The following is a 17,275-nucleotide window of genomic DNA, read 5'->3' as shown; positions in this document are numbered from 1 at the left end:
TTCGTTCGTTTTTATTGAACTGTGCGTAATATTAAAAAAATGATTTAAAATCTATCCATGTATGTTGATCTACAAAACTGCGCTTGCGCGGCGAGAAAGGTTCTGTTCAGGTCCCCTAATGTAAGAATTCCGAAATTTTCATGTTCCACTGTTAGCTACATTTCTGTCAAAATAAAAAAAAATCTTCAACGTTTACGACTTTTTGATAAACAGACTCGCGTTCTTCGTGACCAATGTAAATATTCGTATGATTTTCATGAAAGTTTATTTTCAAACAAAAATGTTTGGGGGCACATAATGCTTTGAGTCTTCTTGAAAAAAAGATTATCAAACCAGAAAAAATATGTGATTTGTGTTCTTTTTAGTCGTATTTTTTCGATTGATGAGGCTCAAGAAAATATTTTCTGGGCGGCATTTCATAGAACACTTCATTGCTAACCAATAAAGGAGGTATCATCAAATCATGTCTTGGTTTTAGAGAACAAAACATTTTTTGAATTTGGCCATCAGAGTGCACCCGGAATTTCTTTGTGTTGCCACTTCACCGCACAATACATAGTCGCTCTTGCAGCTGACACTCGGCACAGAGTCCGAGGCCAGCGAAATCACGTGACATTCCCTCCTAGTCGTTTTCCTTCTTCCATGGTTTTTCTATAGATACGAGCATATCAGAATACAGTGAAACCTCGGTGATACGAATCTCACGGGACCACCAAAAAAATCCGAAATTCGTATCACCAGAAAGCATGGAAAATTAGCATGCGACAAAAGAAAGCTGGCGTACATTTTCATTTATTGCTTTTCAGGGCCGCAGCAACGTCAGGAAGAACCCTGGATGATTGTCAGTTAAGATTTAGATGTCGGCAATCATACCAGCACTCGTAAATATACGGCCCGTACACGCGTATTTAATTAATGAACCAGTGCGTTGTGACCCGCGACAGCAGTAGCCCCTTCCAAATTTTAGTATGCTTTTTTAGATGCGAAGTATCTTATGGCGGAGTTCAATCCTGTGGTGGTGGTGGTGTGCGGCGTGACCACCCCTACTGCGCATGCGCATACCCTCTCCACTCACCCTCTCCACTTCTCCTCTCCCCTTCCCCCTCTCCACTTCTCCTCTCCCTTCTCCCTCTCCACTTTCCCTCTCCACTTCCCCTCTCCCCTCCCCCTTTCCACTCTTCCTCTCAAACGCGGGCTAGACATGCCGAAATTCTCTCCTGCGCAACGCCGCGATGAGCACCAGCGCATGCGCGTCCCCTCCCCCTCTCTCTCCTCTCCTACGCTGCCCCCCCTTTTGCACGCCTGCCGGCCGCGTTCCCCGTTCGCCCTGTGAGAATATACTCCGACGTCCGACGCGAGCGCCCGCGAGGACGTTGCGTTTCGTCACGCCGATCTGGCGACGCTACGCCAGGCGCAAATCGGCCTCCGCTACAGTCGAGGCGGCTCCAACGCGCCGGTGCGATGGCATCTAGAGGAGCGCATGCGCAGTAAAGCCAAGAACGCCCGCGCCACCTGTCGGGAACCGACGAAACAGCCCGCGAAGCAGGTTCCTGTACATGCGAGCGAAGACAAGATGCGCGTAGCGTTCCTCTTCGCGTTCCACGACGCGAGGTCGGTAGCATGCCCAAAGAACGCCAACGGAACGCGATCGTGCAAGTGCTCCGGCTTCGCATCGCCTCATGGTCCCCTTTAGCGGGAAATGGTGTAATTTTGCATGACACCGGGGTACTGCAGCGAAAATAACAAAAGAAGCGCTTTGACACTATGGATCAAGGCCACAAAATTACAGAACCACGGTCCTGTGTTATGATTCTGTTATCGTGGAGGTGTTGGGGATGTTTTTTTTGGGAGACTTACGGCCGTGCCCACACAAGTGCAACCTCAACGGTCGCGCATGTTGACGTTGTGAACCATGACTCCTTCGCCAAGACCGTCCTCGCCTTCTTTCGGTCCTCGTCCACCCTTCATAGGATGTCTGATGCACGAGGCAGGCACGTGTAAACACAGTACAATGACAGCAGCCCACGTCAACATGTTAGAAAGAAAATGCATGGCGCTAATGTCTTCTGTAATCTAAACGCGAAGGCACACGGAGGCACATGAGAGCCTCAAAGATTCACGCACACAATCGATCTCGGAGGCCGTGACGCGTCTCTGAAGGTTTATTCTGACCGCAGGCACGTAGGCAAGGGCCCCCCCCCCCCCCCCCGAAATTCATCCAGCCTTTTATATTCCCGGGCAACATTTTTTTTTTTTGCCATGAAAAGACTTTCTTTCAAATAATTAGGCCTTGGGACCCCCCCCCCCCCCCCGAAAAAAAATCCTGGCTACGTGTCTGTCTGACCGTAAGAAAAGTGTTTTTCTTACACCGTGATTCTGACGATTTGGCGGAGCGGCGCGCACGCCCACGCTTGCGTTCCCACGCTCGCACGTGCTTGACGTGTCTTCCGCGACAGCGCGGACAGCACCTCTCCGTACCAGGGCGGTAGCGTACGCTCGTGTCAAACGTCGCTGGGTGAAAATCAGTTCGCAACAACAGGCCAATGGGCCTTGGCCGGGACGAACGAAAAATTCGTATCACCCCGAAATTCGTATGAGCTGTGATCGTATCACCGAGGTTTGACTGTAAATCTGTGGACGCCTCAGCAAAGAATGCATCGCATTAGAAAATCTATTAGACCGGTCATATAGTAAATATCCCGAGAAATAACAGCGTGAAATGCTTTTGGAGACGGTCTATCGTGCCATATTCTTTACAGCGATATTAAATCTTACAAAGCGAATAAAAGCGTCCACCTCGAACATTCGTCGAGGACAGGTACGATAGCAGCAACACAGAGATATACGAATGCGGAAACAATTGAATGCCTACCTGTCTGCGAGAAATCCAGAGATTAGGCATCCCACCATTGAACCTGTCCAATAGGCGGTGTGCGTGGCGTACATCTTCCAGTTGTCACCGCATATCCACTCGTTCTGCGGTGCAAAATAGCAGATGTTCAAGTCTGGACAGCTGCTGGGCGTCTACAATATACAGCATGTGCGTCATGTCTGTAGCTTCGAAAACAAGGTCCCGTATTCAGAAAAAAGTTCTCACGCTGGGAATGTCCGTAAGAGCGGGCAATCGTGATTTTGGGTGCATCACTAGCGAAGGCAGAGAGCCAATCGGAAAGAGATCTTACGAAGCTTTCGTGAAAAGGGTCTTCAGTATGTGCCGCAGTCAAGCACATACTGAAGACACGTGCATACAACAAAAGGTGTGCTTGCACATCGAGAGCTGCGTAGCTGGATTGATTCGGGCACCGGAAATCGGATGTGATTTTGAAGTCTTACTGCGGCTCGTTTTAGCCCATTTCTTAGCTTAGCATTACATTAGAATTCTTTGTCCGCAAGCTGCGGGAAATTAATATTATACGTACTGTACTGAAGAGTTTTGTAGCTTGTGTCCTGTCATTCTTGGACTGTACGAATGTGCACATCAGTTGTTAGTACGGCGACTGGTCTGAATCATAGAACGTTATGGCTAGACGCCCTGCAAATATTTATCAGCCGTTTGGTTTAGCTGGGCCGGGGCGCGGCTGTTGGTGTCATATCGGAGGTGGTGGGCAAATAGTGCACCAGGGAAACCAGTTCCTGTTATGGTGAGGAAGTGAGTGGTAGAGAGGCAGGCTGGGCGAAAGGAGAAAGTTTACACTCGACGCCCTCAACATTATTTCTACTGACATCAATGTCGCCATTGGCATAAAGCATTGTCATTGGTGCTCTCAGCGTATACATCAGGCTCGCATACGTCTACAATCATCCTGAATACTAGCAGCAGTGCTGTTCTACACGATAGACCCAGACTACGAGTTATATCATTCGCTTAATCTTATTGCTGACTACCTTGATCAGAGATCTTACACCTATTCTTCAGCTCAAACCCTGCCAGTGCGATCGAGAGCTGCGTAGGCAACTGGGGTTGGAGAAGCAGAAACTGTAGGTGAATCAATATAATAAAAGCGGGTATAATAAAAGCACTTTTGGATATTAACTCGTTTCCTTCTTCGTGGCTAATACTTATTGACGGCAGAGCCAAATCAGTCGTCAGTTAAAGGCGAGCGGAGGATGAGGATACGAAGATAACCTTGTCAGCAAGTCTGCACCTTACCATCACCTAGCAAGCTCATGTTAGAAGTCGCCCAGCACACAATACCGCTGGCCTGTAGACACGGGTACTTGTTCTCGTTGCCCTGGCGAAGAAGAGTCAGCGTGTTTAGTGCAGCGCAAAAGGACGAACACAGAAAAATACAGCGCACAGTACGAGTACTGTCTTTCTCAATTTTCGTCTTTTCGCGTTGAACTAAACATGTTAACGTACCAACAAACCGGGGAGGGGGGGGGGGGCATTTTTAAGGAGGCGGAGAACTTACGCATTGTGCTTTCAATGTGCTTGTTTTCAATGTGAATTCCCCCCCCCCCCAATTTCCGCCTGCAGGCGGAAATTGGGGGGGGGGGGGCAGCAGCCACCCCGCGCCCCCCGCTGGCACCGCCCCTGCAACTAGTCCACCTTTCGATCTTACTGAAGACAAGTCCCCCGTGTCAAAACGTTGTTTCCAACAGCATTCTTTGATCGTAAACGTCTCATCACTTGAAGCCTCAATCTTCCTCTAGACTTCTGTCTCGTTTGGGTAACTGATTGACTCCTTAGGCTTAAGAAGTTGCATAAGCGCTGCATAGTTGATAAATTTCTGCACGAACGTGTTAAACAAGCTCGATGTATGACTGACGACGGGCTCACCTCCATAGTAATGGACGTGAAGAACTCTGCGTTGTCGTACCTCCACCCCGTCGGACAGGTGGCGCCGGTGTACTGACGAGTCGTTGTGTTCGCGTAGTTGCCGCTTTCAGCGGCGTCCGCCATTTCGTCTACAAACTGGCAGCGGCCTCTGGGCAGCGACGTCACGTCCAGCACTTGGCCGCTTAAAGTCACTCCCTTGCTGAAACACCACTGGCTAGGCGGCGCAACAAGAACAAGCACGTGGCTCAAGTAGCAGATCGCCGAGTGCCACGTGCCGAGCACTACTGCGGCGGTGATGACAGTCTTGCTGAACAGTCCGTAGCCGCCGATCTCCTTGAGCACTCTCTCGAATTCCATGGCTTCCAACGGAAGTGGGCGCCGTTGCGTATATGCAAGCCACTGAGTGTCGGCACAGCGGTTCAAACCTGTAGCACGGAAGAAGCAGGCCACGTGAACGCCAACATTACGGAGCGCATTCTCATTTTGTCAGAGCGGCCATGATTTTCCTGGCTTTGCATAAACCGGCTGCAAAAGCTTTCGAAGCACTACTAAATTCGGGAAAATTAAGGCATAGTTTTGTTGATACTCGGCATTCAATTCGCAAATTCATTCTACAAAATATAATGATCCCGCAAGAAGCTTACCTCTCCGTTTCATTTATTTGCTTTAAGGGGAATGAATGAATGAATGAATATGCGCTCTCAGGAAGGTAACCCCCACCTTTCTCCCGTTCAGAAACGCCTAACTTCCAGATAATCCTTGTTTCGTATACAGTCAAGATGAGGTCAGTCCCGTCGGACATAAGAATAAGATTTACTGCATGCAAACACCACGAAGGATGGAATACGGAGAAGTTGGAAAATGGGATTTTAAATCAAAGCAGCAAATGTAATATCAAATCTCTAACGTTTTGAAGGAGGTGGCATACATACACTTACACATACATACTCTGCGAGCATGAACAAAGCTCTTTGGAAGCAATAGTGTGCATAGCCTGCTCGAGTGCCGCGTGCTGCGGGCGATATTATTCGGCTTGTTATTCGCCGGCCGTACAACTCTCGCAAGCACACAATGAACAGATGCTCGTAAAATAATTGAAGAAAGGGATTAGTGGTAGTGTGTCATTCCTTTCGCCGCTTTCGCGTATATCACGGCTCTTTAGCTACGTTATATACACTGAGCTACAGTATATGCTCTTCAAGCAACAGAAAAGCTTACGTCTCCGCTTGGATTTGCGATGCAAGGCCAGAGTTCCTCTTTCAGTGTTGGCTCACTGCGCTGCCTGGCTAGGGCAGCGTGCAAAATAATTCTCACCGTAGCATAGATGAGCCATTGTGTCGGTATGTATACTATACACAGCGCAGGACGAGGTCGTGTCAGATGCGGCGCGCGTACCCTGGCGCCGGCAACGTGATCGAACAGCCGCCAGCCGTTCCGCGAATGGATCGACGAATGAAGAGCGTACCCGGAACAGATGACCGTATAACGCCTTTCCTTTTACCCATATAGGCACTCGCAAAGAACGAGTGGCGTTGTGCTATAGTGATGAGAAAGCTTGAAATCTGGACATAACACAGAAATAATTTTTGCGTGCCTGCCGTCATGCCAATCTTCCGATGCGCAATCGCATTGCGGCCTTCGCTTCTTTGTCCAGCGTTAAATGAATATATGCCTTTCCTGCTGTTCTTTGTCAAGTCGTCAAACAAGGTATGCGTTAGTGTGCGTCAGCCACATATTGCTACAATACACTCGATGAGGCACATGCGATGACTTTTCACGTGACTTTGGACTTTGCGCATGTCCTTGCGTAGGACCTTTCATGCGCTGGAGTGTTTTCACTGAGAGTTAAAACCTAAAATGCGAGAAGGCACACCAAGTTCTTCGCGGAGTCGCGTGTTGTGTTACCACGCGTGGAACCGTACGCTCGACAGTACACAGTAGATGTTTATTTGCCGTTTGGGCATCCGATATCCCGCGTGAACTGGTCGCGTGGAATGCAGACGGACACGTTCGTAAATCACATGCGTTGTCCTAAAAGATGCCAAGATTTTCTCTTTCTTTATATCTTTTTTTCTGTGTGTCTCTCTGTTTCTTTCTCCCCTCTCTCTCTCTGTACTCGTTCTCTCAGCCATCAGAGTTATTACATATCGCGCCGGAGAAATCGGCGCGCGTGTTTTGGAAGCGAAGCAGAACACGAAGAGGAGGACCGAGAGGAAGAAGAGAACGAAGAGAGCGCGTGCTGATTCACGATGATGAAAGTTTCTGTTCGCACTACCCGGCGCAACGAAAAGCTTAAAGCGCTCCGCTCTTAAAAGGGGAAACTGTAAGGGTAAGGGGCTGGGCTGGGACTGATTTGCTCTTTCCTAGATTGCCGAAGCAGCCTCAGACCTCGTACATTGCACAATGAGAGGTTGCTGATAGCATGACACTGTGCGTTCTCTTACATCAATTCGGGGGCTGAGAGGTTAGGCGCTCTCAGGCGCTTTGACAGAACCTTAGAGTGCACTTGATGATCTCACAACTGTGGGCAATAGAAGACACCATTGAAGCGAGGAAGAGAGCAAAAGAAAGTCAATTGTGGATTTTGTGCAGAACCGTCGAACACGTGTGCATCATTCCCGGAAGCGCCTTCACGATACCTCGAAAGCGCAAAATCGATTCCGGGTATTTCGCGCGAGCGGGTCGGCGTTTGCGAGGATATGCATATCACGTGACATGGACTTAGTCACCAACATTTATTTTATTTTATTTATTTATATATCAGGTACTGCCGGCTGCTTTTTGGGAGCCATGTCAGGAGTAGTTACATTGCTAGTAGTTACACATTACGTCGCTCCATTTTATTTGTCCTCTATGCACTAAAGGTTCTATGCGGGCTGTAGAATCCTAATGTCAATGATCAGAACACTAACCCGTGCTACTTATTCTGTTCTGCACTTTCTTGGTACGAACATATAGTATTTTTATCATAGCACACGCAGGGGTTGCTTATACACACTATGTTCCTGAGCACTCATTCAAACAACGTGTATTTTTTCCTTAACTGATCCCACTAAATTGCTGCGAGAACATCGAAACAATAATTTAAATTCGGCTTACCTGGCAACGGACAGTCAAGCAGTCGGTTCGGCTTGATATTTTAACGTCGTGACAAGTGCTCAAGCTTGCGTTCGTCCTTGTTGAACACACAGGAATTTCAGAATTCGCTGTTATACGGCACAAAGAAGGAAAACGTATGTAATATGAACAGCGCTACTCCTTGTCGCTCACACACAATAGGAGTCGACCTAACTTGCTACTAGGGCCGTGTCGTAACTTGAGAACCTGTTGCACAAACAAACATTCACGCGGCTGTTTTCTGTAGCGCGTGCGCACGATAACACCTATACATTGGCTTCGGTATTTGTGAGCCCTTTCTTCGACATGAAGAGCGATATAGGAAGCCGATTTCGGAGGCCAGTAGAAGCGTGGTTGCTGCTACTGTTCTGTAGCTAATACACAGCTGTGGCTTAAGGGGAAGGCGGCAGGAAGGCTGTGGGGGAGAGAGAAACAGGGGCACACGGGAGAGTTGGAATGGACATCCAAGCGTTCGGAGAACCGTCACGCACGTGTTTCGGCCTCGAAGGAGCTCCTTCTGTAACGTGATCCTCCTGAGCTTTCAGCGGCATAAAAACATTAGAAAGGGAAGAAGATATCGCACGAGATACCCGGCACACTGTGCTGACGCTCGAGGTTCTCAGTTTGCATCGCTCGTTGCTGGCCGACGATGCGTCTCGAAGGGCTCGGGAGTGTCGACAGCGACCCTCGAATGCCGCTTAGGCCGCCGGGTTTTGCGTCAGGGCGGAGAAAGGATTGCGACGACTTCGTGGTGTCATTTATTGAGGAGAATTGAAACTAATGACTGGGTTGCATTTCAACGCACGGTTTAGTGTGAAGCCATCGCGAAGTCGCAAATAAAAACCCCGTCAGAGACGCCGAGTGGTGACACATTGAGGCCAGTATAAGGTTCTAAGCCTACAGCTATCTTGCTGCAATGTGTATGCGAGCGAAAGTGGTTGCTCCACTGTCATGAGACTGCGGTGGAATGCATAATGGCTGGAGAATAATGAATGTTTGCGCTTATCTGCCTAATTCCGCGTTAATACATTCGCGCCAAATTTAATGATATTAAAGTGGTTTACCTTGTGCGCAAGGCAGTGGCAAGTATCTCTTTCCACCAAGTGTAAGTTTCCGTGCGTACTGAAGCGTAACGACCTTTCTTTGGGCGATATGCCAACTCGTGATTTCGGAGCAGTAGATGGCCTTTTGCAGGGGCGTAGCCAGAAATTTTTTTCGGGGGGGGGGGGGGGGGGTTCAACCATACTTTATGTATGTTCGTGCGTGCGTTTGTATACATATGTGTGCCTGCCTATATACGCAAGCAAAACTGAAAAATTTCGGGGGGGGGGGTTGGAACCCCCCCCCCCCTCGGCTACGCCCCTGGCCTTTTGCAGAGGAAGGATACTTGTTGCACTGGGTTTGTGGGAGTTCGATGACAAATGGTGGATAGCTGTGCTATTCATAGAGAGAATTCTGGAACAAATAGAGATATCTAGTCAGCAATCTCTGGGACATCGATTGGGAGGGACTAGTTTGTGAAGTCGTGCAATCGACCATGTCCGCGAGTTAATTATTGTGAGTTCACCAGGACTACGGTTCTCGAACCTTGACATCGGCGCAGGCTCCTATATGGAAAGAAGTAGGCATGTGGACCACCATGGCGCGCAGGATTTGACCGAACGTGATTTGTTGGCGCATCTGCGTAAGTTTTATTTGAGTTGAATAGCGGCGGATTCCCCATAGAATTCGAATGTGGGCCTGTGGGTAACGCACCTTGAATAGACTTTCTATAGCTCTAGTGAAAGACAGCACAAAAAGAAGAAACCATGAACCATGTGTCTTCTCTTGTATTCGCGCTATACGGAAAACCTATTCGAGGCTGGTTCCCGTTGGATTCCTGTAGGTTTTAAGCGACACTAGAAGCCCGACGAAGAAATTTGTTCCATGGTTCTTTCGATCAAATAACCGCGCAAGTAAAGCGCTAAACAAACGAGGCTTGCCATCCGCATTCCTCGTACGTATAGCAGATGGAGAACTTGTAAAGGTCACGTGCTGCATGTCTATACAAGTTCGCAGCAGCATTGTTTTGGAATGAAGGTCAAATGAGAGGAGCGAGCATCTTTAGCATTGAAATTCAGCTGGAGCAGGGAAATACTGGAGCGGTATCCAAAACTTCTACTTAAGAAAATATTAATAAATACGCGGAATTGTCAATGCTGAGGTTCAATGGCGATTACAGCTGCGCTCTGCTGTCGCTGCGTTTTGGAACTAATAACAACCGCTATTATATATAGTTGCATGCGAATACATGGAGCACCGGATTCGTTAGCGTGCAAAATGCTTCGGACGCCGCAATTCTGTGAAAATAAATAAATGAACATTTGCTATTGTGTGACTGGGAGTTCTGTTACGTAAGAATTCTTTTGCTTAATTGATTCTTTTGATTTTTTTTCTTGTGGTCTATCACGATTAATTACAAAACAAGATTATTTTCACCCTTAAACACGCAAAATAAAAAATGTTGAGGAGTGATAGCTGAGTTCGAAGCGAAGTGTTGAAGTTGAAGATATACGGAAGACCGTTAAGAAGTTATTGAACGATCAATCGTTGTGCTATCATTATTTCTATAACCAAAAAAAGAACCTGTGCGTTTTATAGTAGGGGTGTGCGAATATCAAATTTTTCGAATACGAATCGAATACGAATATCTACCTTCGAATATCGAATCGAATATCGAATATCAAAGGAAAAATGCCTCCACCGTAACAATATTTTATTGAACATGTAGCTATTTGAAAAAAAAATTATCAGCCTGACTGGCAACACAACATACACTGCTATCTCCAGAACACAATGTCCAGGCTAGCACAGTGCACATCACAACGCAAGCAAATATCACGGCACAATGAAAGTAATGACTAGATGTTATCATGAAGAAATATGAGTTGCTCCACGTGATCAGGCAGCAGTCGATCCCTTCTATCAGAGACAACCCCCCCCCCCCCCCCGCCACTGAAAAGGCACGCTCGCTTGGAACAGAAGTGGCTGGTATAGGGAGGTACATGGGGCAAAGCTTTGGCAGACTGAGGTATCTGAAGGTGCCTACAGTCCGCCACCAGTCACATGGGTCACTGTCTTTCTTCAGAAGTGGTCCCGCATAGCGAACTAGTGGTAGTGCGGCACGTTACGGACGCATAATATTGAAAATGTACGGTTACATGATCGCCAACAGAGCTGCACGTCGCAGATGCACCAGCAATAAATCATACGCATTGGGGCGCTCGTCGCAGGCAGATATCGTGCCTCCGTGTACTCACGATGTTTATCGCTCCTCTCGGCAACGTTTTATTGCGATAGCAATTATATGGACAGTCTCGGCTGGAAAATGTCCGTCCCCGTCGCCGTCATTCACCGTATATGTATAAGTATGTATATATATAGAAAGGCCACAAAGAAAAGTAATTAAGAAATTCTTTCCGACGCGCGGAATCGAACGGGCGACCTCTCGCTTTGCAGCCCGGCGCGTTAGACGTTAGGCCACGACAGCACCGTCTCTCAGCCTACTAACGGCGAGCTATTTATATATACCATGTAATTCAACATGCTTTCTTAGTGGCCACATAGATGGCGCGACGTGCGCGCGTATTGCGCGCTTTAAAGATCGTCGCCCTGCCCCTGCGAACGCCGTTGCTGTTCACTCTACAGGGCGCCGTCGCTTTCGTGCGCTTATCTCAAGGAAAGAAGGGGCGGCCGGTGAGGGGCTTCGCTTCGCTCGCTGCAACGGTCGCGTTTGCGAAAGGAGCGCGCTGTTCGAACAGAAATAAGTAACAACTGTGACAATTAGTTCGCGCTCGTCTTGTGTGTACCTGTTCGTTTGTTTCGTGCGTCCTGCTTTATGTTTGAGCAGTGCGCTTCAAGTGTCGAGCTGTGACGCATTAGTTCGCGCTCGTCCTGTGTGCGTTCTTTTCGTGCGTCCTTTGGGCTCGACCGACGAGCTGGCAATTTCGAGCTGCTTTCCGTTCTTCGCGTTACATTACAATTTATTGCTATCGCAATCATTGCTTCGCCGTTGCGGCGAAACTGTGACTTTTTTTAGCTATACGAACGCAGCAGAAATGTGGAAGACGAGTTATTTTATGCATGATAATCGAATTGAATATTCGAATTTTTCGAATATTCGGAGTTATCGATTATTCGAAAGGTTTCGAATACACGATTTTCGAATCGAATACGAATATTTCGAATGTAATATTCGACGAATATTCGAAACTTTCGAATATTCGCACACCCCTATTTTATAGTCGTCCCCTAATCCGTAATAGAACTTAATCCATGCTTTAATTTAAAAAAAAAGTTATGGGTCATCAGCGTAACATTATTTCCGCTTAATCTTGGACGTACTTATCATAAACCATTGTAGTTTTTTTTTCATCACTTTTATATGCGCCACTTTAGCACTACCAACATGGCTTATTGGGCAATAGATAATCTTACTAAGTGAATAGCAAAAAGAACAAAAAGGGCGTGAACATGCTCCTTTGTACCAACGGTTAGAACAAACCAGGTTAATCCATAAACACAAGTTCTACAGCACCTGGATGTTTGACCACACCGTATGCTAAGGAAACAGAGAGAGAGCAATGAGGTGAATCGCAAAGAGGTCAAGCACATTAGTTATGTTTTACCGTACACCGGAAGTCATAAGCATTCTTTTTGTGCTTAGAGCAGTACATGTTATGTAATAAAGTGTTTGTTATGCGTATATTGCAGTATGGGTGCATTATATACGTAAAGTGTGCATGCTTCCCGAATTGGTGATGCTTCAACAGACAGGGGCGTAGCCACGTTAGGGCACACCGGGCCCGTGCCCCCCCCCCCCGAATTTTTTTTTTTTTTTTTGCCATAGCATACAGAGCAGAAAATGGCACTCGACCACATCTGCCTGCTCGTCCCCACTACAGATCAAGGAGGTGCCCCCCCCCCCCGAAAAAAATTTCTGCCTACGCCCCTGTCAACAGAGCGTATAAGTACTCCTCATTTGAAGATAAGCACAAATCAATCAAGAGCAAAACGTCAGCCATGCTTAAATGAACTTGCTTTAAGTATATTACTCATAGTGCGACGTGCATTACACCCACGACTTCGTATCGCGGTTAGATGTCGCTGTCACCAACAACCCCCTGAATTAAGCGGCAACTTGCCCGTGCACTCTAAACGTGGTAACCGATAAGTGTGGTTTTGTGCACCTATAAAGTAAGGGTTACATTAGCTTTCAGTTTGTAAATTCTAAACTTGGTAACCCTTACTATCGGAGCACAAAATCACATTTATCGGTTACCACGTTTAGAGTGTAGCACTGAGAGCATTTTGCTGCTCAAAGGAGTTCCGTGCCAAATGAAAGGCAGAATGTAACCAAACCCAAGAACTACTCAATCAAAAGTTGAAATAGCTCTCCATGCACGAGACCCGTCTGTCGTGCTTCTTCAGCTGATAGCGTCAATCCATGTTTCTGCGTCTGTTCTTACGAATTTATCGGCCATGCTTTCCCGTGAACGATCGTTACACCACTCAAGTGGGCTCGTAAAATATGACACACCAGTGTCGTTCATTATTTTTCTTCATAAGATCGCAATTTCTGTAGTACACCACGACCGCGCCTCGTAATCATATCGTGGCTTTGCTACTTAAAACCCCAGGTATCATTATATCATTTTTTTTTCACGACTCGCCAAAATGAAACGTTAAATTTCTTCCAACATTTATTAAAACCAAGAACTGTGGCGTGCTTCACACCGGGCGAGTCGTTGCGTAACCAAGTGAATCAGGAGATCCGTTTGGCTGCGTTGATGTATTATAAATGTTTCTTCAGTCAGAATCACGCTAAGAACCCCAGAAGGAAATGAAGGGTACGTAATTACATGACAAATTAATATACCCGTAATCATCGAAACACTCTAAGAGTTCACAACAATAGTCTAGTAGGAAAGTGCAGTAGTCAAGTGGGCTCGTAAAATATGACACACCAGTGCCGTTCATTATTTTTCTTCATAAGATCGCAATTTCTGTAGTACAAAGTTCTACGTCAGCTTTCTATATACCTGAATACCAAGAGAGAAAAGCTTTTCGGCTCTGTCACTTTACGACGTCCACAACAGCAGAACTATTCGCTATACTTTCTGCTTTACGCTACAACAGGGCCACTTCGCTGGGTAATTTTAAGTGACTCGCAATCATCATTAGTGTGTATTAAAGACATCAACTTTGACAAAACATATAACAAATTAACATATGAAATTCGGAAGACATACGCCATAGCAAAAGAGTTACATCATGATATCGTTTTCCAGTGGATCCCAAGTCACTGTGAAATCACCGGAAATGTCACAGCTGATTGTTTAGCACATGCAGCGCATCAAGATGGCGATTTATCCCTATTACCTCTCGCGGCGAGTGATGCACGATGTTTCTTGAACAAACTCTGTGGTCGATTGTCCAAAGAGACTTGGTTCGCGAATGGAGCTCAAAACTCTCAACTATATACAATCGATCCTGGAATGGAATTTCAAATTCCGATTAAAATTAGCCGTTCTGTAGAAACAGTAATTCACAGACTTCGTCTAGGCACTGCCTACACTAAGAGCTTCCTATATAGGATAAGAAAAAATAACTGCGCTACATGTACACGTGAAGAGGCAGAAGAAGACATAGAACACCTCCTTCTACACTGCAAAAATTATGCTGTTCCCCGCAAAAAATTCTTACAAACACTAAACAGATTGGACAGACGGCCGCTATCATTAGCAAAAATATTGGGTCCATGGCCAACTGAAACTCTTCAAAACATTGCTGCACGCGCCCTAGTACAGTTTTTAGAAGAGTCGGGAATATCAAAAACATATTGATTCACATTTGCAATTATTCTTCACATTGAGATACTTCTAGTCACATGTTTCGCGTTGCCTCTTGTGATTAAAGACAGCTGTGTTTAAAATGTGTTTAAAGTGTGGGCAATGCCCAGTGACTTTTATGTGACGTGATCGCACTATACAAAGGACTGTGGCACTGTGGGTTGAACTCTTCGGCAAAGTGCAAGCGATTCTTGTGGGTCTTGTGCGTGGACATTGTTGTCATCACGTGGACATTATGCATGACGTATGAACATTCCTTTTAAATGGACTTTGCCGTGAGTGAGTGTACTTTTATTTATAAGTCCGTGACGCTAATTAATAAGTAAGGGAAGAGGAGTAGCCGGAGCCATGTATAGGCACCAACCTCTCCTTAAACACATTTAATAAAAAAAAAAACACCACGACCGCGCCTCGTAATCATATCGTGGCTTTGCCACTTAAAACCCCAGGTATCATTATATCATTTTTTTTTCATGACTCGCCAAAATGAAACGTTAAATTTCTTCCAACATTTATTAAAACCAAGAACTGTGGCGTGCTTCACACCGGGCGAGTCGTTGCGTAACCAAGTGAATCAGGAGATCCGTTTGGCTGCGTTGATGTATTATGTTTCTTCAGTCAGAATCACGCTAAGAACCCCAGAAGGAAATGAAGGGTACGTAATTACATGACAAATTAATATACCCGTAATCATCGAAACACTCTAAGAGTTCACAACAATAGTTTAGTAGGAAAGTGTCTTGCAAGTATCCGCGATCTCTGAAGTCTTATTGCCTTTATTAATTTAAAGTCGTGACGTATTTAGCGTTCAAAATAGACCGACAATACACTTCGGAAGCGGAATCGCGCCTTGTTTGATGAGCATTTACAATGTCTCACATTTTTGTTGACGTAAGTAGTCGTTGTTTGCAAGTAAAGGCGATAAAGATATTTTTGTCAGCCGTAGACCCGTGTGGGTGTTCGCGTAGCTTTCGCATTTCTTGGAGCGCATAAATTTCTGTCGTCTTCGTAAACTAGTATTCAAATGCTTGATACTAATTAAATGACCACCAGCTCGGGCCTCACTCAAAACAGGTGTACTGTGCGTGCATTAGTGAGATGAAAATACCTAATTAGCGGCATCGAAAACCAATTAGTCGTAATAACTGCCTCTTTCTCGTATAATGCTGAAGCTCTTCACTGTCTACCGAGCCATTTTTTAAAAGAAAAGGTAAAGCATTGTGGTCACGCTTTAAACCTTACAAAATAACTGTCGTGTTCCCGTCTTAATGCTGTGATATTAACAAATGTAACAGTCAAAATTTATCAGAGTCTTTAAAAACATTCCTAAAGAAATCACTAGCGGATTGCCCTTTGAGAAAACTTTTTTTTATTACGGACTGTATTCAGAGAGTCTGTATGTTGCACCCGCTGCTGCTCTCACTGCCATGTATTTCTGCACATAATGTTCATGTTCAAAACAATAATTGGGAAAACAAGCACGCGCTCACTCGCGTACACAAAGCTGGCGTGCTAGAACATAAATCAATGTTTATTCGACATAAATCGTTGACACAATGCCAATGTTTGCGAGATATATACATACTCTTGGGCGGGGGCCGAATGAGATCTCTCTTGAGTACCACATTTCAAGTATAACAGTGTGCAAAATTGGCTAGTTGGTTTAACTTCATTGTTTAAACAGCGCAAAAGACGAAGACACGAGACGGTGTAGTTCTCCGTCTCGTGTCTTCGTCTTTTGCGCTGTTTAAACAATGAAGTTCAAGTATGGCGGTCGCTTACTGGGACGAGAGCCAGAGAAGCATGAAAATAGAAGAAAACACGTAAAGAGAACATCTGCTACAAGCTGGAAGAAGAACAAGGATATAAAATATCTTCTATTATTTTATATAATATTGCCACGCATGCTTCTTTCTATATTTTTGTGTAATCGGTCCATTAGACGTGTAGCCACTGCCTTGCGCAAACCGAGCCCGAATGTCTGGGAACCTTCCGATAAGATTGCGCGCACAACGCGAACATTAGAGCTTACTCTGGAAGTAACGCTTGCCAACGATAGCAATGGAATCTTCGATGACACATGTATAAATGCCGACGCGTTTTACCGTTGATCAGATTACCGACGGCCGAGCACTGTGATTGCCGCTATCAGTGTACAGCGTGGGTTGCTTGCACTTAGACTTTTCATTTCCTAGGCACAAGTTCGCCCAATGGAGAGCTTCGTCTTTAACAGCCTGCCTGCTTCCTTCTTCACCGTCACGACCGCGTGACAATATATTATTAAAATCATCATCTCATTTATCAATTTTTCGGCATCTCGTACTCCTCGGAAAGTTCTACTGTTCCACGTGCAGGGATATGCTGCAAGTTCACTCAATATTTCTCCTCCAGTAATAGGGGTTACCATGAATGTAGTTTTGCTCAAAGCCTCTCGTACAGAATTTCGTATTTTATACCCCCGTGATTCGTCAGCATACAATTTGGATTT

At 46.0% G+C, this 17,275-nt stretch overlaps 1 protein-coding gene across 1 annotated transcript in view; it reads right to left on the bottom strand.

The window, feature by feature from the left end:
* The window catches only part of LOC119387826 (solute carrier family 22 member 7), a 49,717-nt gene extending 44,528 nt beyond the window's left edge, over nucleotides 1-5,189 (bottom strand). The window contains exon 1 of the mRNA XM_049413699.1: nucleotides 4,781-5,189. Within this exon, the coding sequence (XP_049269656.1) occupies nucleotides 4,781-5,137 (357 nt within the window). The 5' untranslated portion in view covers nucleotides 5,138-5,189. The remainder of the gene's footprint in view (nucleotides 1-4,780) is intronic.
* Between the last annotated feature and the right edge of the window lie 12,086 nt (nucleotides 5,190-17,275).

The sequence above is a fragment of the Rhipicephalus sanguineus genome, chromosome 3 (genome assembly GCF_013339695.2).
Source record: "Rhipicephalus sanguineus isolate Rsan-2018 chromosome 3, BIME_Rsan_1.4, whole genome shotgun sequence".
Lineage (NCBI taxonomy): Eukaryota > Metazoa > Arthropoda > Arachnida > Ixodida > Ixodidae > Rhipicephalus > Rhipicephalus sanguineus.
The sequence above is the reverse complement of the archived record's forward strand: the minus strand, read 5'-3'. Positions and strand labels throughout refer to the sequence as shown.